The following is a 22314-nucleotide window of genomic DNA, read 5'->3' as shown; positions in this document are numbered from 1 at the left end:
TTTATTTACACTATATACAAAGTCTTTTTCGTGCACTCACAAAAGCCCAGTGCCTCCAGCACCGATTCCCCCAAGTCCAGGCCACACAGTTCCTTTGCCTTTCTCCTGGCCGCCTCCAGTCCTTCCGCTAGCTCTGTCCTCTTCCACCAGACTTCCGCCCTGACTGAAGGGAGGCAGCCCCTTATATAGTACTCCCGGATGAGCACCAGGTGTTCCCGACATTCCTTCCTTGGCCACGCCCCAGCGTGGCGGAAGTGCCGGCTGTCCTACCGGCAGCTCTCCGGGCGTCACATAAAGTCTTCCCCCCAGCACTTCCTGGTGTGGTGGAAGTGCTGGGCTCCAGGGTTCCTCAGGCACCAGGGTTGGGCTTCCAAGCCCTCTACCCGTGGCCCCCAGCATAACCAGGACGGATGCCCCCTCGCATTCTGGAGGAGGCACAAGTCCTCCTCTGGTCCTCCTGGGCGTCCAGACGGGATATTCCGGCATCGGGGCGCCGCTTGGCGGTGGCCACGGGCCCCTACAGGGCTGGGCTTCCATGCCCTCTACCCGAGGCCACCAGCGTAACCAGCCCTCCTGGGTGTCCTGCCCCGGCCGGTGCCACTATATATATATATATATATATACTATATATATATATATATATATACATATATATACTGTATATCTATACTAATAAAAGGCAAAGCCCTCACTCACTCACTCACTCACTCACTCATCACTAATTCTCCAACTTCCCGTGTGGGTGGAAGGCTGAAATTTGGCAGGTTCATTCCTTACAGCTTCCTTACAAAAGTTGGGCAGGTTTTATATCGAAATTCTACGCGTAATGGTCATAACTGGAAGCAGTTTTCTCCATTTACTGTAATGGAGATGAGCTTCAACGCCGTGGGGGCGGAGTTTCGTGTGACATCATCACGTCTCCCACGTAATCACGCAGTACATAGAAAACCAGGAAGACCTAAAAAAAGCGCTGAAGAAAACATGCATTATATAATTGAGAAGGCAGCGAAACAATAAGAAGCGAGCGAGTGACATACAGTATACAACCATATTCATGAGTTCTGCTACTTCGGAAACAAAGCACGATGTAAACCTACACTTTAAATTAAGTTTATAGACAGGCTGCTGCTGGCGTTTGTAATTTAGTGCCTGTCCATATAAGGCCGTCCGTCAGCGGCAATCCAATAGCAAACTCCCACTAAATATTCACGGGTTAAGGACTGTGCTTATGCAGAGGAAGATGAGATGGTCAGCGTGGTGTTTGGCACAAACTCAGCGAAAATGCGAGAGAAAGTTTTAAGTGCCAGGACTAAGGTAACATTAAATACAGCCATGGACATAGCACGAGATGGCACCAGCACAGCTGGGAACCTTCGATGCAAGTACACCGAGTGGCTCACGTGAACTGACGCAGTGCACAGATAAAAAGCAACAGTTCCAAAGAGCTGAACAAAACCGAATTACACAATTGAAAGGCAGCAAAAATATGAAGCGTCTGATAAGCATATTCATAAATGCAGCTACTGTGGAAACAAAGCACACGGTGGAAAAAGTCAATGTCCCGCTAAAGGAAGACAGTGTAAAAAAAACCCGTGCATGCAGTGTGTCAGGTCTCAGATAAAGAAGACAAGCTGTTTATTGATGCAGTAAGAAACGAATCGATGAATGAAACCTGTCCTCTTTACAACGATTGACAAACACGGAATGTAACTTGAACACAACACATCCTACAAATACGAACCTGATTGAAAGAAATAATGATAATCAAATCCTTGATGACAGCAACGCTCAGTAACACTCACAAAACAAATACTGTATATTGACAGTCATGTTACGTTATTTTTAAAATGTTCCCTTTTCTTTTTCTAGCTTTTTTAACACACTACTTCTCCCTGCGATACGCGGGTATATATATATGTATATATATATAACCCGATCTACATACTCGAATAATGGATACTTTATTCGCCATCAATGATTGTTTTGGTAAAGCCATACTCAGTGTATTCATTAGATGAACGGTAAAAAAGTAAGAGCGAGGGGAGGATGACTCATTGAGGCATGCAGACTGTAGTGCGCGTCAACTCTATCTGAATTGCGCGATCACATTTGAAAAATATATCTTTTCAAGTTCTATTTAGTCCATATGTGTCAAACTCAAGGGCGGGCCACATCCGCCCGCGTGTAATTATATCCGCCCTTGAGATCATTTTATATACTGTATTATTGTTATTAAAGCCCGGGTATATGAAGCGCGCTGGTAACACAATAAACTACAGATCCCATAATGCAGCGCTTCAGCTGCCTTGCCGAACACTTACCACGTTAATCAAGTCTACCTTATGATGCTGCAAGTTATTGCGAAGCTAGAGTTATTGCGCACTGAGTTTGCACGGCGCTTTGGTGACTTTGAAGAACAAAAAAAGTCCGTCTACATGCGGCTCGAACCTTGTGCATGTTTGGTAGCACATATCTGTGTGAGAAGCTCTTCTCAGTGATAAAGACTAACAAAACAGCACACAGGAGTCGCCTCACTGATGAGCACCTGCAATCCATCCTGAGAATCTCCACAACACAGAACCTCACACCAAACAGAAACGAACTTGTGGCCAAAAAGATGCCAGGCGTCCAGCTCTAAAATGACATATGAGCAAAGACAACTGAATGATTTGATTTGTTATTGCACGTAAGAGCGGGAGTCAACCGTTTTAACAAACAGCGCATTGCACTGATACGAAATAGCTGTGTGTGTATATATGTAGATATGTATGTACATGTATATATATGTTTATATATGTGTGTGTGTATGTATGTATATATATATGTATTTCTGTGTATATATGTGTGTGTATGTATGTATGTGTGTGTATATATGTGTGTGTATATATGTAGATATATATATGTATGTATATATGTGTATATGTATAGATATGTATATATATATATGTTTATGTGTGTGTGTGTAAATATATATATATATATATATATATATATATATATATATGACAACAACACTCATCACTCACAACAGTGACAAAACAAATACATTGACAATCAGGTTACGTTATTTTCAAAATGTTTCCTTTTCTTTTCATTGCTTCTTTAACACACTACTTCTCGCTATGGCTGGTATTTTACTATACTATATAAAAGAAAAAGGCAACTTTCCTTTCTTTACACCTTTTTCCTTTTATCCCAAACCAAAGCCTTTCTCTCTTAACACTGCAGAGGACACAAAACTAATTTTCTTTAAATGCCGGTAAGGCACATTACCAGAGGCACAAATTTGAATGTTCACATAGAAAATGTAATTTCAATGTACCTGTACTTCTTAAAACGTTAATGTTTTACTGTTTAATAACTTATAGACTATAATTTATTATTTTTCCCTTGCACTCAGTGACCAAACCTATACACACACATATAGACACATACAAACATACACACAAGTATATGTATGTGTATATATATACACACACACACACACACACACACATACATACATATATACACACATGTATATAATTTGTGTGTGTGTATGTATGTATGTGTGTGTATATATGATGTAGATAGGTATGTATATGCGAGTGTGTGTATATGTAGATATGTATATAGATATGTAGATATGAAGATATATATATATATGTGTATATATATATATGTGTATATATATATATGTATATATATATATGTATATATATATATATGTATGTATGTATGTATGTGTGTGTGTGTGTGTATATATGACAGCAGCAATCCAAGCTGTGAGAAAACACTAAAAAGGAGGCGTGTCAGACGTCGTGGTACATTTTCTGATGCAGCTACGAAAACAACTTCGTGGACGCTGCCGCCAAATACACAAAACAATTACTTTGACAATCATGTTACATTATTTTTAAAATGTTACCTTTTCTTTTCATAACTTTATAACACATGACATCGCTGCTGGCGCGGTATTTTGCTCTATATATATATCACAGCGACAGTCATAACAGTGACAAAACAATTACATTGACAATCATGTTACATTATTTTTAAAATGTTTCCTTTTCTTTCTCTTTCCTTCTTTAACACACTACTTCTCCGCTGCCAAGCGTGGGTATATATATATATATAGATAGATAGAGAAATATATATATATAGATAGATATGAGAACAACACTCATATCAATGACAAAACAATTACATTAACAACCATGTTACGTTAGTTTTAAAAATTTTCCTTTTCTTTTTCGTACCTTCTTTAACACACTATCTCTTTAAGCCTGGTATTCTGCTATATATATATATATAGATAGATAGAGATATATATAGATAGATAGAGATATATATATAGATAGATATATATATATATATATAGATAGATAGATATGAGAACAACATAGATAGATAGATAGATAGATAGATAGATAGATAGATAGATAGATAGATAGATAGATAGATAGATAGATAGATAGAAATGAGAACAACACTCATATCAATGACAAAACAATTACATTAACAATCATGTTACGTTATTTTTAAAATTTTTCCTTTTCTTTTTCGTACCTTCTTTAAAACACTAATTCTCCGCTAAGCGGTATTCTGCTAGTATATATATATATATATATATATATATATATATATATATATATATATATATATATATATGTCACGCACGCTTGAGTAGGAGGCAGGATTGATTCGATAGCACCTGGGAAACCACTCGCGCCAGGGAATGGTGGGGTATTAACTTTCTCCCTCTGCTTCCTCATAGAAAGAAAGACCTTCCTGCACCATAGGCCTGGATTGACCGCAGTGCGATACTTCCGCCCTTCCTCCGCCATCTTGCCCTGACGCCATCCTTCCCATCCTCCCTTGCGGTCCTTCCCGACATTCCTCCACTTCCGCTCCTCCCCAATAAAATGGCGCGACGCCAGGAGTCGGCGCGCATATGAACTGTTTTGTTTGTAATTTTGACCTGTTTTTTTTGATTGTGTTTACAATATACGGGGCCGGAAAACCCCAACCCTTGCTACTGTCTCCTCGGTCCTTTACAAGTGGCGTAGTCGGCAGGATAGAGAGATCCCGGAATGACGGAGGGACAGGACCTGAACACCGTGCTGCAGGGAATGAACGCCAGCTCCAGGCCCTGCAGCAAGCGCAAGCCGCTACCACCGGGAGCTGGAGGCCACGGGCCAGGTTAGTGGAAGCCCAACGGGCGAGACCAGACCCGCCCAGGCAGCCGCCTCCTATGGTACCGATGGGCCCTTCGAGGACGCCGATGCCTACCTGGGCATGTTTGAGAGGACGCCACCCGGAACGAGTGGCAGCGGTCCGAGTGGGCGCCCATCTTGGCGCCATACCTGAAGGGACCCGCGCTGCGGGCCTATTATGACCTCCCTGAGGAGGAGGCCGCTAATTACGACCTCCTCAAGCCCGAAATACTGGCCCGCTACGGCATTAGCCCGGGCCAGCAGGCGTCGAATGGCGGAACTGGGTCTTTGACCCGAAAAGCCGCCGCGCCCAGGCGCTCGAAGTTCTGGGGCAAGATGGGCGCTGGCTGGGCCAGAGAGCCCCGACGGGCGGAAAGTGGTCGAGCGGTGGCCTGTGAAGGCCTGGTCAATCGATGCCCAGTTCCCTCGCCCAGCAGGTCCGGGACACGCCTATCAGAACATGTCGGGCCTCCTCGACGCCCTGGAGCGCCAGTTGGCGGTCCTCCGACTTGGGGGTCAGAAAAGCCTGCTCGCTGGAACCGCAGGGACGGGCGGCCACCCCGAGCCCCTCGACGCTGCAGAAGCGCCAGCCAGAGCCAGAGAGAGGCCGGGTCCGCCGCTGTTTCAAGTGTGGCGAGACCGCCACCTGCTGCCAAACTGCCCCATCACATCGCCCGAGCCTATGGACTGCAGCTGGACATCATCGGAGAGGTATTGTACCCGCCGCATCCCTTGGCGAGTCCAATCTGGGAGTGGTGTTGCTAAATGGGCACGCCGTGGTGGCTTTGTTTGATTCCGCAGCAACATTACCATTGTTGCTCGCCGCTTGCCTTACCGCAACAGTGGTTAAAACAGCATTTGTTGGTTACCTGTGTGCATGGGGGACTAGGTCATATCGCTCCGCCACTGCTATGTTACCTGGAAGGGGGAACCAATCCAAATGACGGTCGCTGTGTTACCTGACCCCCCCTTCCCAGTGATTCTGGGACAAGACTGGTCTAAAAGAATCAGCGGTAAGCCATTCGCCGCTCCCGGGGCCTCGTTGGATCTTGTCATGAGGGGAAAAGGCACCCCTCCCGGCCTCCACGCCGTGCAAGGGCAGGCCCTATGGGCGCTGGTGTCTCGGGGACCTTCGTGGCTACGGACCTTGACCCGAAGATTCCGCCGGAGAAGGGACTAGCCAGGAACTCTTCCCGGCCCAGGCCCCAAGACCCTCTCGCGGCCTGGACCATCAATTTCGGTCCACGCCGCCTCCTTTAAGAGGGAGCAGTGGAATGATGACTCCCGCGCTTTGCCCGAATGCGATCGTTCTGCCTAACAGCTCACAGCGGACGGATCCACACCGGGTGAGCCCTTCTTTGTCCTTGAGAATGATCTGTTGTACCGAGTGGCTACCCATGAGGGCGAGGTGCGGAAGTTGTTGCTAATTCCGCGTACCTTCCGGCGGGAGATATGCGAAGTTGGCACATGCTCACCTCCTAGGCCCACCTCGGGCCAAAAACACTGGAGAGGATTAAGCTCCGCTTTTACTGGCCTGGGATCAATGAGGAGGTCCGCGGTTCTGTCAATCCTGTCCGGAGTGCCAGACCCGCCAGATTCCTAGGAGGGACCGTGCTCCTCTAGTCCCTATTCCCCTCGTGGACATCCCCTTTGAAAGGATAGGGGTCGATTTGGTGGGACCCCTGGAGCCCTCAACCCGTGGCCACAAGTATATCCTAGTCATGGTGGACTATGCCACCCGGTACCCAGAGGCGGTTCCCCGCGCCCGCTAATACTAAAAGCATCGCACGGGAACTGGTTAACTTGTTTTCCGCTGGGCATACCCAAGGAGGTCCTCACGGACCAGGGTACGCCTTCACTTCGGATACGTTCAAGGAGGTAGCCAAATTACTGCAGATAAAGCACCTGAAAGCGCCAGTCTATCACCCGCAAACTGACGGGTTGGTCGAACGATTTAATCAGACGCTTAAGCAGATGCTCCGCAAGGTAGTCAGCGGACGGCAGGAACTGGGACCAGCTCCTCCCGCCGTGCTTTTGCCTACCGGGAGGTACCCCAGGCCTCTACGGGCTTCTCCCCTTTGAATTACTATACGGGCGACAACCCCGGGAATCCTCGACATCCTAAAAGAAGGCTGGGAGGCCGAGGCTCTTCCCTCCTCTAACATTTTGAGTACGTGGCGCAACTGCGACCGACTCACAAAGATCAGGCCCCTCCTAAAAGAGCACGTGACTCGTGCGCAAGCAGCGCAGGCCCGGTGTTACAACCGCAACTCCGCCCTCAGGGAGTTCCGCCGGGGACCGAAGTTATGGTGCTCGCCCCGACCTCCCACTCGAAGCTGCTCGCCACTGGCAAGGGCCTTACGAGGTTAAGGAGAGAAAGGACTCGCCGACTATTTGGTGAAACAGCCCAATGCGATCGACCGTGTGAGAGGATCTATCATGTCAACCTGTTAAAGCCCTGAGAGATAGAGAGGAGCTCCCAGCTCCCGTAGGTCACTCTCCCTTTCGCAAGCACAACTGCCCTTAACCTCGGCGAAGAGCTGACCCCAAGCAGCGGCAGGAGTTAGCCCAAACACTCCGAGCCATCCCGAGGTAGTGAGCGAGTCACCCGGCCGGACCGCTGATTGAGCCGCGATATAGTCACGGAGCCGGGGTAATCGTCCGGGAGAGGCCCTACCGACTCCCGGAGGCAAAACGCGCAGAGGTCGAACTGGAGGTGAAACGTATGTTGGACATGGACATAATTGAAGAGAGCCATAGTCCCTGGTCCAGCCCTATTGTCCTCGTCTCCAAGCCAGACGGCTCCTGGAGGTTCTGTAATGACTTTAGACGCCTGAATCAGATCTCCAAGTTCGATGCCTACCCCATGCCCCGCATTGACGACCTCCTTGAGCGGCTGGAGTACGGCTCGATATCTGCCTACCCTTGACATGACAAAAGGGTATTGGCAAATTCCTTTAACGGCATCCGCAAAGGAGAAAACGGCCTTTAGCACCCCTAGCGGGCACTGGCAGTACAAGGTCCTCCCATTTGGGCTGCACGGGCCCCGCGACCTTCCAACGCCTGGTAGATAGAGTGCTGAAGCCCCACCAGTCCTATAGCGCCGCTTACCTGGATGACGTTGTCATCTATTCCGCACCTGGGAGGAGCATCTACTGCAGGTCGCAGCTGTCCTCCTAACACTGGCTAAAGCCGCCTCCGCATAAACCCCGGAAGTGTTTTTGGATTAAAGGAGGCCAAATATTTAGGCTACCTCGTGGGACAAGGACAGGTGCGCCACAGAGCTCCAAAGTTAAAGACATCTTAGAATGGCCCGTCCGAGTACCAAGAAACAGGTGCAGGCTTTCTTGGGGCTTGCGGGTTACTACCGCCCGGTTCTGTTCCCGTTTCTCCGAAAGAGCAGCACCCTTGCCTGACCTGACAAAAGGGCGCCCCTATACGTGGTGTGGACCGACAAAGCAGAACACGCGCTCAGTGACCTAAAGAAGGCCCTAACGCCGGCACCTGTGTTACGGACGCCCGATTTTGGGCTCCCGCTTATTCTCCAGACCGACGCCGGACACAGGCCTGGGTGCCGTGCTGAGCCAAAGCGCCGATGGTGTCGAGCACCCTGTGATGTACCTTAGCCGGAAACTGATGGACCGGGAGACCCGGTACGCGGCAGTGGAGAGGGAGGCCTTGGCCATTAAGTGGGCAGTGACCCACCTCCGGTACTACCTGCTGGGTCGCGAATTCGCTCTGGTGACTGATCACGCTGCACTTCAGTGGATGTCCCTACACAAAGAGTCGAATCCGCGGGTCACCAGGTGGTTCCTGGACTTACAGCCGTATAAGTTCACTGTCACTTATCGGCGGGCACCCTTCAGGCCAATGCCGATGCCCTCTCTCGTATTCACGACCTCTCGGTTAGGTCCGCCCGACCTGACGGTCCTGGGCTAAGGGGGGGATCGTGTCACGCACGCGCGAGTAGGAGGCCGCGGATTGATTCGATAGCACCTGGGAAACCACTCGCCGCCAGGGAATGGTGGGGTATTAACTTTCTCCCTCTGCTTCCTCATAGAAAGAAAGACCTTCCTGCACCATAGGCCTGGATTGACCGCAGTGCGATACTTCCGCCCTTCCTCCGCCATCTTGCCCTGACGTCATCCTTCCCATCCTCCCTTGCGGTCCTTCCCGACATTCCTCCACTTCCGGCTCCTCCCCAATAAAATGGCGCGACGCCAGGAGTCGGCGTCGCATTATGAACTGTTTTGTTTGTAATTTTGACCCGTTTTTTTTGATTGTGTTTACAATATACGGGGCCGGAAAACCCCAACCCTTGCTACTGTCTCCTCGGTCCTTTACAATACACACATACACACACATACATACATACATACGTACATACATACATATATATATTTATTTATTGTGATCACTGTTGCCGCCGATTTGCCAATGGCGACAGTCGCTCAAAGACAGCTTGGTTGCACCATGAAATGTATATAGGTTGATAAATATTTTGCATGTTTTTATTTGTAAGTCCGACAAAGCAAATGTAATAATAGTGCTGCAGGAGAAAGGTTTTATTTCATTGATGAGAACAGCAATGCTTTCATATTTAACCAACCCCTCTGAATCTTTAGGACTAACGCAAAATGTGATTTGTATTACAGGTTTGGGGGAGGTGCCTCAAACCGGTTTGGGAAGTGATTCTGTGCAGGACATTCAATGAAGCATCCTCTGCATAAAACTCCCTACAGTAGCTGGCAAGCTTTAGTTAAACAAATGCTCTTGGGGGCAGGTGTGAAAAAGTAGTGTGTGCACCTATTCGTCTGAAGTATGGCTGTTTTGGATTGGTTTTGAATTAGAGGCCATTCTGTACCACAACAAGTTATTGGTGTAAGGATTTGGACAGAGAATCTATAAATTTGATTGCTTTACCCCTCCATCTCTCTCTCTCATGCAATGGCCATTAAGAGAAGAACACAAGCAGAAAGTACAACTTGGCAGCCATATTGAGACAGGCATGCAGCCTATCCTGAAGAAAGCTGACTAGAAATCAGGACTTAACTAGGGACATTTAAGTAACTACAAGTCAGTGTGCTGCCTGAAACTACACATCTAGCATTTATCAGGGTGAAATGTTTGCCAAAATTCACATCTACTTTGCTCATTATTATTATTTGATTAATATTATCAATAATAAATCATTTAAAGTTGTAACTTAAATCCTGCTTGTTATTGTGTGTAATTGCCTGAGGTTCTAAATGTAGAAGGGAAGGTTGGGTGAAGTTATAAAGTACTTTGTACAATGCCTTATATAAACAGTGGTAATTCTAGGGGATTTGATGCATTCTGATAAAAGTCTACATAATAAAGAATACAAAAGTATATAAAATATAGAACTCTACTAACACAAAACATCCTCTGTGTATTCCTACCGCGTAACGCCAGCTGACACTCTGTTAGCTGTGCACTGGCTTTCCGTTAAACAGTAAGCCAATGGCACAGAAATACCGCTGCCCTTCGAAAACTCCCTCTTAATCAGTATTTCAATGGGAAACAAGCACAATCAATATGTATAGTGTGCACATCTATCTATCTATCTATCTATCTATCTATCTATCTATCTATCTATCTATCTATCTATCTATCTATCTATCTATCTATCTATCTATCTATCTATCTATCTATCTATCTATCTATCTATCCCTGCCCCTGATTTGCTATATATTCTGCTATACATTCTATTTTTGAACAACCTGGTTAATGTAGATATTTACAGTATATACTATGTTCAAACCCCAGCTAAGCCTATCCTGGCATCACAGAGCACAAGGTAGGAGTAACCCTGGATAGACACCAATCTGTCACTGAGCCTACTCATGTACATACTCACTCAAAGGGCACTTCAGAAATGCCAGTTAACTGAACATTCACATCTTTGGGCATGTGGGAAGAAAACTGGACAAAAACCTAAGCAGACATAAAGCAAATTCCTCATGGACAACAACTGGGTGCAGAATTCAAACTCTGAAATAATGAGGTAACAGCACTAAATATTCCACCACCACACCAGCAATTTATTTATTTCAGAGAGTAAAATAAAACTTTCACTCACTGTAAGGGTCCAACAGAGAAATATTGTTTCAGACTTTCTGAAATACAGTATAATAAACCTGCTGTATGCCTCTTGATTGGTGAAGATTCAGCAAACCATTAAGCTCCAGACAGAATCATATGATTGAAAAGAATGGCACTGTATCACAGTGCTGATCCCATTAAAAGATAAAGGGTTTGACAAACACAAGTAGATCATTCAGTCCATCAAACTTGTTTGGTTAGCTAAAAGCTAAGTTGTCCCAATATCTCATCTCTTTTTAAAAACCGGGTAAACCCAAGAGACAACTGCATAAATAAAACAGTCCACTGGTTTTTAAAGGTATACTATTATGATAAAAACTTCCATCCCTTATCAAACCACTCAGTTCAGGTTGTGGTGGCCAGAGCCTATTTCAGCAGCATCAAGTGAAAAGCCGGAACCAACGCTGAATGGAGTGCCAGTCTATCACTGGATCCAATCACATGAAACTCCACACTCACGTGGTGTTAATTTAGATTTGGCAATTAAATCAAAATGCATGTCTTTCAGAGTACCTGGAGGAAAAAACATACAAGAATGGGAAAAATGTTGCAAACGACACAAAGACAGGGATCTGAAACTGAGACTCTGAGCCTGGGGTGTCCTGGTGGGCTGCAGTGGCTGCAGGTTTTCATTCTAACCCTTTTCCTAATCAGTGATCAGTTTTCACTGCTAATTAACTCCTTTTCCCTTCATTTTAATAGCCATGTTTTTGAGGATTCAGTTCTCTGAATTGATTTGTTTCTTCATTAAATGGCAGCCAAACAGAAATGAGATGTGAAACGAGACAACAGATGACCAGTTAAATTGGAATGTCAAACTCTAGCCAATTTCACTCTAACCAGTTTTTTTAATAAGAAGCCAATTCTCGCTGTTAATTAAAGCTGTTGCTGAATATCATGACTTGTTGGTGTTCTGTTTTTTCTAAGACCACTGTCAAGATGTTTTGGTGATGTGAGCAGACCAACGTGACCTACATCTTCAGCTTTCTTTATTTTCAGGTTAGATGGTCATGTGGTGGCTCGTTTTGTGTCTCATTATTGTTTGGCTGCTCATTAAGGAAAAACAAACAACTAAAGGGTTCTGAGCCAGATCAATTAAAACTCAGGCAAAACAAGTTAATCAGCAGCAAAAATGGCTCACTAATTAAGAAAATGGTTAGAATGAAAACCTGTAGCCACTGTGGCCCTCCAGGTCTGGAGTTGGACACCCCTGCTCTGAGCTGTCAGGCAGCAGTGTGACCCCTTGTGCCAACATCGGCAGATAAAACATTTTTGTATTTCATGCCTCAGAATTTCCTTTTCTTGATGTTTTTAACATTGACTGAGAGCCCAGAGAGCTTCTGAAATCTTTCATTTACATTTACATGCGTTTTTAGCAAATTAGAGCCAACTTTTCCAATCAGTGGATCTGCTTCAGTAATTCAGTGGCAATTTAAATGAATCAAACGGAAAAGACGTTTAAATCAAATCCCACTGGCGTATAACTGACTAGTTAAAAACAATCGTCAAGAACATCTCACTCAGTGAATAATATTCAAAAGTGAAATGCAGTGAAACATGGATTTCATTCAAACTGCACCTCAGGTCACAAGTTCTATTTAGAATTTCTTCTGCTTCATTTTTCTTTGATCTGAGAAGACTTGTGATAGTGCTGACATATGCAACTGAGGACTCAGTCATGGTCAGCATTTTTAGAGTATGTGCATACCTTACTACTGCAAAGTGCTGAGTTTCAATCTTTTCCAGCAGTACTGCTTTTGTGGAGCTGTACAGTTTAAATGTGTCAGGGTTTCTCCCAAATCCCAAACACATTAACTGGTAGCTCAAGATTGTCCTGGTATGAGTGAGAGGCAGCCTATCCACAGTTGGTTCCAACTTAACATTCAAAGCTGCCATCATACACACTTGCTTCCTGTGGACCTGAACTAGGTGAACTGCTTAGAAGATGGGTGAATGATATCTGTTTTCGTCATGTAGCTTGTTTAAAAGCCAAATTTTCTTGGTTGCAAAATACTGTAAATAATCACACACAGTCAGGGGTCTCACATAATCAAAGTTATTTCAAAATAAATTGTAAATATGTGCCAGCAATTTAAAAAAAATCCTAATCTGCAGCATTTAAATACTGAGTTAGATCACAGAATCTTTCGGACCTTCTACCATCAAAAACCAGTGAGTAGGTTCAGTCAATCAGTCAGTCATTTTCTAACCCACTGAGTCCTGAAGAGGGTCATGGGGGTCTTCAGGGGCCTATTTATGTTAGGTAGAATGCCCAGAGGGGACTGGGCAGTCTAATGGTCTGGAATCCCTACAGATTTTATTTTTTTCTCCAGCCGTCTGGAGTTTTTTTTTGTTTTTTCTGTCCACCCTGGCCAATGGACCTTACTCTTATTCTATGTTAATTAATGTTAACTTATTTTATTTTCTTACTGTGTCTTTTATTTTTCTATTCTTTATTATGTAAAGCACTTTGAGCTACTGTTTGTATGAAAATGTGCTATATAAATAAATGTTGTTGTATTCCAGCTAGCATAGGATGCAAGGCAGGAACAAACGCTGAACTGGGCGCCAGTCCATGGCAAGTAAGGAGGTTTATTGGAATAATTTTGGATTACCACTAGATTGGCCACCGACAACAAAACACCCATTTTTTGTTATGAAGGTCTTTTTTAGGCAGTGACTATAACATGTCGAACCATGATATAACAGCTTTGAGCTAATGTGCTACTGGTTCTTACCTCCGTGATGTGAGGGGATTAAACCTGACCCTGTTGCTGACCCCTTGGTAGTAATTAGTCTGAACCAGGTACCTTGTATGAAAGTTGACTCCCAATATGAGGAGGGCTGCAAAGATAATCCCTACGAACAAGGTGGTGAAGTTCTTCCGGACCTGTACCCAGCAGCAGATCCAGCCTCTCATCTTTCTGAAGGATAAAAAAAAATAACAATAATAAGGGGGTTGAGATGTTGTTTTTCTCCAGCATCCTAGAATGCAGAAAATTCTACAACTGTAAACAAATTTAAAACTGGAAGAGACCTAATAGAGTTCTTACAGTATGTAGAGAAATGTTACTGTATGTAAAGGTACAGGTCAAACTGCCAGAGTACAACTGTTATTTTCCCAAATATTTTATATCTTCGAACACTGGATAGTGAATTTGGTATACCTGAATACCTTTAAACCAGGGGTGCCCGACTTTGATGTTGGAGGGCCACATTGGCTACAGGCTTTTATTCTAACCATTTTCTCAATAAGTGACCAGTTTTCTCCTGCTAATTAATTTCATTTCATTGATTTGCTATTTAACACTCAGACCCTTTAAATCAGGGGTGAGCAACGTTGACTGCAACTTTTTGTTCCAACCCAGTTGCTTCAAGAAAAGTTCTTATGACACACTTACTGCTCAAGTGACATTTTTATGCTTTATATTAGTAGTCTTGCTTGTCAAGATTTTGAATCCTTAATTGCTTATTTTAGTCTTAAACAGCCATATTCATTATTTTAACTGGTCCTTATTAGCAATAAGATGCAAGTGACAAAGAAACCAGCAGTTCTCCATCTAACTTGTTTCCATTTACACCAGTATGTATTCATCATGTACTATTTGGTTTAATAAAATACTTAGCAATAATGAAGCACTGGAAATTACTCATCTGTTTTAGGCTTCAAATCATTTGGATGATGTCATTAGAAAGGAAAAGAAATCTATGATTTAAGAATGACATGACATTTCAAAGTGAAAACACTAACAAGCAATGACATTAAATAAGATGTTAAGAATAGAGCTGCCAGACAAGAGGAAAACAGAAGGTTTATGGATGTGGTGAGAGAGGACATGCAGGTTATGGGTGTAACAGAGCAAGACACAGAGGACAGGAATATATGGAAGAAGATGATCCGCTGTGGCAACCCCTAACAGGAGCAGCTGAAAGAAGAAGATTGGTGAAGACTGGCTTCTAATTAAGCAACTGGGTTGGAACAAAAACCTGCAGCCGCTGCAGCCCTCCAAGACCGACGCTGATCACTGTTGCTTTAAACCTTGATATGCAGGTTTCTGGGATTCAGCCTGGTCCTCATATGCTGTAAACTCATCCTGTGACTGCTACTGGTAACATGTTCATCAGAAAGCTGTAGAGTTCCATTCCATTATGTTTGGAAGCAAGACATGTAGCAAACAAAGCAGGTACTCTTGTAAATACTGCCAACATGGTTAGAATTTACGGGTGCAAGATGCAGGGTTTTTTTTTTTAAGCATAACATTCTAAGACCCACTTAATCCAATTGAAGGTCCCAGGTGGCCACAGCCTATCCTGGCAGTATCAGTTACAAAACAAAAACCAAAGCTGAATGAGGCCCATTCATATAACCACTAAGACCCAACCTGGGCCAGTCTATAACTGCAGATTAGCTGAATGGGGCTGATGTTTACATTTTTTGCCTCCTTTTCCAAAATATAAAAATAAAAAGTACCACAGGTTAAAATGAAAAGGTCAGTGGCTTAACATTTATCAACCCTCACTTCTTTATGTTGAGGGGCACATTGGTGCCTTGGACTAAGCAAGTCTGACAATGTTTCTTTGTTACAATTTGAAGCTTCTGTGCACCAAAAGCTCTACATTTTATGTGCTTACAATTATGAAAATATCTAAAACTGCAATTTATTACTTACTATACCCCAAAGTTGTCATGTTTCATAATTCAACCAATCTTGGCCTTGGAATGGTACAAATTGCTAATGGCAATAAATAAAATAAAGATTTAACAGAAAGATGTAAACCCATATTTTATACCTTAACCAGCATGTTAGCCACAAAGTTACATCATCTGTATTACTGTATATTTGCTTTCTTTTTAAATAAAATTGGTAAAATTCTTACTCTCATCAAGCTGAAGCTAACACACATTCCAATTTCTGTGACAATGAATATTTACTGGAGACTATCAAACCACAAACCAATGAAAGTGCATCGTCAGTGTTTATTGGCAATGAGCTGCAGCGAGCAGAAGCACAGAGCAGCAGCATGTCGCACACGCATGTAGCTTTTCACAAACATCAGAAAAGAAACAAAAAAAGCCAAAAACTAGTCAAATATCAGGTAAGTTCAACTGGAGTAAAGCACACATACATCGAGGAGAAGTAACCAACAGTGCTTAGTTGAAGTCAATCACCAAAAGGGGTGGTGAAAGCTTAAAATGATGGTCTCCTAGTGATTCAGCTAAACGCAGAACGCACTGAAAGCAGCACTAAACGCAAGTTTCATCTGTTCTCTGCCCGTTGAAGGCACGTTTATATGTTGAATGTCTTGCATTATGTACAGTTCGGGTTTTCCACCCGACAATACAGACAGCTTCACCTACCAAAACCGCTTAGTTAATTTAGAAAATATGGGAATTGGAGGACCATGTTAGGAACCTGATAGCAATTAGGCAAACCAAAAATTGGATCGACTCGGTTTGTTTAGACAATTCGATTACTTCTGATTCGGCTTCAGTCTCTCCAGGTCCCACCATAATCAGTGCATGCCCATAATCAGCAGCACCAATTCAGCCATATTAAATGTGAACACTCAAACTCTTAAATTAGTGTCGAAAACTGGACCACAGATGGAGAACAACAACTAGAGGTCTTACAAATTGCATGGGCAGCGAATATTAAAAAATATAAAAAGCCCTCTTTAAAGCTCACTCAGACTACTATTCTAAAATAATAAATAACAATAATAATAATTCTTGTTTACTGTTTAGAACAATGGATAATTTAACAAATAGGAATTCAGCTCTACAGTCCAAAATACCAATACATATTGGCAGTACAGACTTTATGAACTTCTTTAATGAGAAAATTAAAAATATAAGATCCCAGATAATTAATAATAACTCTTTCCATTTATATAGTGCTTTTCTCACTACTCAGCAATTGCAGGTTAAGGGCCTTGCTTAAGGGCCCAAAAGAGCAGAGTCCCTTTTGGCATTTATGGGATTCCAACCTTCCGATTGCCAGTGCAGATCCCTGGCCTCAGAGCCACCACTCCACCTCAGATCTCAGCATCACAGTACAAACTGTATACTAGGATGGCAAAACCTGTTACACCTTGCATTCAACACTTTAGAAATTTTAATCATATAACAGAACAGAAAGTCTTAACTTTAATTTCTAAAATTAAATCTACTACTTGTTCCAAAATCCAGTGCCAACATAACTAGTAAAAAAGTACAATGGATGTTCGTGTATCACCAATTCTTAGCATTATCTATACCTCATTATTGCATGACGCAGTACCTGATGCGCTAAAAGTGTCAGTCATCAAACCATTACTTAAAAAGTCACACCTAGACCCACATATACAGTACTTAATGAATATACACCCATATCAAATTGACTTTGTTTCTCATTCGCCAGTCAGCTTGAGTCTCACCTTACGCATTACAATTTATTCGAGAAATTCCACTCTGGCTTCCGCACTGGTCAAAGTACAGAAAAGGCACTCACGCATGTTGTAAATGACATTCTGATTTCCTCTGATGAAGGAAACTCCACTGTAATCATGTTGTTAGACTTAACGCTCAGCCCTTGCCCGGTTTAGTTCTTATCTGCCAAATCGATTCCTGTATGTACAGGGTCCCAAAGCTGTGGAATGGTCTGTCTGCTACTACATATAAGAAATGTCCCTTCAGTCTCAGCTTTCAGATCCCGCCTGAACATTATCTACTTCAGTTTAGCATACCCAGACTTGAGCTGCTGATTAGCTGTGCATAATACATCTCTGTTGTTAGTCATTAGCACTAAAACATAAGTAATATCCATCCATTATCCAACCCGCAATATCCTAACTACAGGGTCACGGGGGTCTGCTGGAGCCAATCCCAGCCAACACAGGGCGCAAGGCAGGAAGCAAACCCTGGGCAGGGTGCCATACACACACACACACATCAAGCACACACTAGGGACAATTTAGGATTGCCAATTCACCTAACATGTATGTCTTTGGACTGTGGGAGGAAACTGGATAAAATATTTATAATTTATTACTAACCCTTACTTATTCGGTTTCTCTTCTTGGTACTCACTTGCTTGCCTAAAAGTCATCTCTGATACAGGAGCACCAGAATCATCGGGTAGAAGGGTTATTTCACTAAATTGGCCGGCCCAGCACTGACTCAGCTGTGGATTGGCCAATAGTGGGGAGGCAGGTTGATGGCCGAGGTCTTCAGGACTCTGAAAAAATTGTAATCCTATTATGTGATATCATCTACTCTGTATTTTGCTCTGTACTTGTACTATCACTATTGTACTACTGTATTGTATTGAGGATTACTTGTTTTCTGTTCTGTGCATTATATTGCTCTTACCCTATTTTTTAACACCCACTGCATGCCCAACCTACCTGGAAAGAGGTCTCACTCTGAATTGCCTTTCCTGAAATTTCTTCCATTTTTTCCCTACAAGGGATTTTTTTGAGAGAATTATCTTGTCTTCTAAAAGAGTCAAATCTGGGGGGATGTCAAAAACACAGGGCCTGTTAAAGCCCATTGTGGCACTCCTTGTGTAATTTTGAGCTATACAAAATTAATTCTATTGTATTTAACAACACATACTATGTGTACCTTTTGCCTTGGTATTATACCTCTGGTCTCAGGCTTGCAGGAAAAAGAAGTGACCAGGGGCTCTGTGTTCTACCCACCACTTCTGTTCCAAAGTAGATAAAGGGAATTAGATTGCACTTTTTAAAATGCATAAATTTTTCTAATATAATTTAGAGTTAGAGCACCATAATCACGATCCAGACAAGGGGTAGGCAACCATTTTTGGTGGTAGGCTGAATTGTCAATAATGATTTGTTGGCCGTATCAAACCTTGGTGTGCCTATGAACTGAGGCAGTCTATGTTGATGACATAGATAAGCTTGGAGTATACAAGCCCCAAGAAATGATTTAACTGTTAAACTTGCTATTGAAAGCTATTAAGACCCACATTCAAACATCAGTATGACAGTCATCTTGCTCTGACACTCTTCTGGTCATGAACATAAAATTGCTGGCTACTGCACAAACAATTAATATCAACTGAGATGCAGGATGTCCCATCAATGAATTTATGTACTTGCTTTTATGAATTTTCATTTGTGTGAAGACCTTCTCAAAGTTGTATGCACTAAGATTGTCAAAATAGCAAAATTTAAACTTTGATATGACACTAATTATTGAAATTCAATGATCATGCCTCTTAACATACCAAAACAGCACCCTGGACACTGAGGAGGACCATCACCCCCACATGTCTAATAGTACTGACTACATGCTATAGACACAATGGTGATCCGAAGCTGCCAAGGTTGCCATATTAACACCCATGAGTTTGTGGAAATATGGCTGCAACTCTAGGCATGGTGAACCAAAATTGCATTCCTAATGTAGGATTCAATAATGATACCATGAAGAATGAGTATTGAAGTAATATTAAAATGTTGACATTGATACTTATCAATATTTCAATAGTTTTGACAACCACAGTGCGTGCCATCAAATAATGATGGCATGTGAACAGCATGTTTGCAAAGCCTTGGAAACAAATTCTGAGTCATGTACAATCGGCAGCAATCAAGCAAAGAAAGTTTTGTAAGATAGATTAAGATCCTTGTAGTAAAGAAAAAATATTCTGTGTAGTGTAGTATAGGGTATCACAATTGATTTTTTCATTGGATAATATTATCCCATCTGGATAAGAGGGTTAAGAAAATGGATGGATAGATGGAAGGTATTACTCCAAATGTTGCCATTAAAGCGTCTGGATTGCCAGATACTGTCTAAGAATTCTGCCCAAAATGTTCTTTGTGTATGGGGCTCCCAAAATATGTGACCTAACAATGACTATAATTAATGACATTGTTCATAGTTTGGATAGATCATTTTAGAAAAGATATACTGTATGTAAATGATGGGACTAAGCTTAGCAGTATGGGTGATAGGGCCTTTTCTTCGGTGGGGCCGAGGCTGTGGAATTCCCTCCCTGACTACTTGAGAGCCCCACAGTCGACCGATGCCTTCAAACGAAACCTAAAAACTTATCTTTTTAGAAAGGCATTTTGTAAAATTATTTTTATAGATTTCTTGTTTGTTAACTTATTCTTATTTTGTAGCACTTTGAGATTGTTAAATATAAAGTGCAATATAAATAAAATCTATTATTATTATTATTAACGATCAGATGGATTGAAAAAAACATGGCATTTGCAATTACATACATGAAGTGTGTTAAAATGAACCTTTCACCAATTAAACAGGTCTGTGTAAAATTGTCAGAAATGTAGTTTTTAAAAAAAATAATACTTCTTAAAAATAGTTTAAATAAAATATAGGCTTTTATACAACATTTATATAATAATACAAAGAAAATTAATACTAATAAATAGAAATAAAACACTTAGTTGCACTTACTTATGGATCTGGTTGTGCAATGAACACACACACAAAATTTCCTTACAAACACAACCATTTTTAATAAATTAATTAAAACCTGAAATTTGGCTTATGTATTCAGAATCACATTAAACATTAAATTTTTGTTGTTTCTGTGAAAGTGACAATTTACTGAAAAGCATCATGTAAATATCTGACCAGCACACAATCTGTTGCACCATCATAACTTTATTTAGTTTTCCTTTTTTGTATGTGTGCAGTAATATTTGAAATTAGTTCAGCATAATAAACATTGTTGTCATATGTGAGGGAAAAGTCCAGACTATTTTTCTTTTGCAGCAAAACAAGTGATTTCATTTGTGTGAAACTCAGTACTTTCTTTGCTAAGTGGTATGCTGAGTTTATTTTAACTGAAAGTTTACATATTTTGGCATCGTCACTTGTCAATTTTTGCTTCTGGAAACCTTTTACCACCACAGATTCTCTGGCACATTTGCTTGCAACCAACATACTGTCACAGCCTGATGCATGTCATTTGCTGTCACGAGTGTTCTGTTGGATTTTCAAGTTTGAAACTCTGTGATCCTGCCAAAAAATCAGTTTTACCAGCTAAACTAGGCTTGCTCCAGCAGTACCTGCACATCCTCCAGATTGTATAGAAGCCAGTGAAGTCTGATAGCCAACTAATCTGGAACTTTCTCAATTCCACCCTGACTCTGTCTTGTGACTTGATGTGCTGTGGGATTCAATGCTGCACTCTTGCTGATTTCTTTGCACACAAGACTTGAAAGAAAATTCTTTTGATTGGACATGGACTTATGTTTCTTTGCAACCATTTTTTGTAAACACACACACACACACACTAATGCTGTGTTTGTGAGCGAGTAATGCAGCACTATAATTTAGAAGAATGACCAAGTCCAAAAAAAACACCTAGTAGCTAGTGGCTATTGGCTAATAACACATGTTTTTAGTCACCCATCATAAAATTCTATCACACCTTCTAGTGTTTTATTCGCATTGTAGAGGGCTAGACTATGACTCGAATGATTCCTCACTTCTACTTCTCACTGAATTCATATATCTGTATCACATAACGCTGAAATAACATTCAACTTACTAGTATGACAGCAAGTCTTCCTTCTTCACAAAGCCTGTAACGGTATGCTTCCTATTCAAATGTTTGTGCATTTCCGTTATGCTCTAATACTATACGAGGCCAGACTTACACATTTTGCAGTTCACAACCTTTTATTTTTCCTGTGTTCAGAGTACAGCACTCCTAAACTCTTAGGTGGCACTGTCTTTTCTGGCTCTTGCTTACCGTCTGCCTTTTTTCAAATGCGTTCACAACTGAATGAAGTAGTGACGTTCAACATACTTAGGCTAATGCCATAATCAACTAATCGATGAAAGTGATCGTTGCCAACGTTTTTGATGATTGATTATGACGATAAGTTGCTGCAGCCCTACATATAGGTGGAATCCCATTATAACAAAACTCCTGGGACCATAAAAATATTTCATTATAATGTAAATTTCATTATAACTAATATGGGGAAAATATACTGTGAC

At 42.2% G+C, this 22314-nt stretch overlaps 1 protein-coding gene across 1 annotated transcript in view; it reads right to left on the bottom strand.

The window, feature by feature from the left end:
* LOC120526485 (galactose-3-O-sulfotransferase 2-like) overlaps positions 1–22314 on the bottom strand; it is a 52985-nt gene that overhangs the window by 5520 nt on the left and 25151 nt on the right. Inside the window, exon 2 of the mRNA XM_039749650.1 lies at positions 14132–14245. Within this exon, the coding sequence (XP_039605584.1) occupies positions 14132–14245 (114 nt within the window). The remainder of the gene's footprint in view (positions 1–14131; positions 14246–22314) is intronic.

This window comes from Polypterus senegalus, chromosome 3 (assembly GCF_016835505.1).
Source record: "Polypterus senegalus isolate Bchr_013 chromosome 3, ASM1683550v1, whole genome shotgun sequence".
NCBI lineage: Eukaryota > Metazoa > Chordata > Cladistia > Polypteriformes > Polypteridae > Polypterus > Polypterus senegalus.
This window is presented reverse-complemented; position numbering and strand designations above follow the sequence as displayed.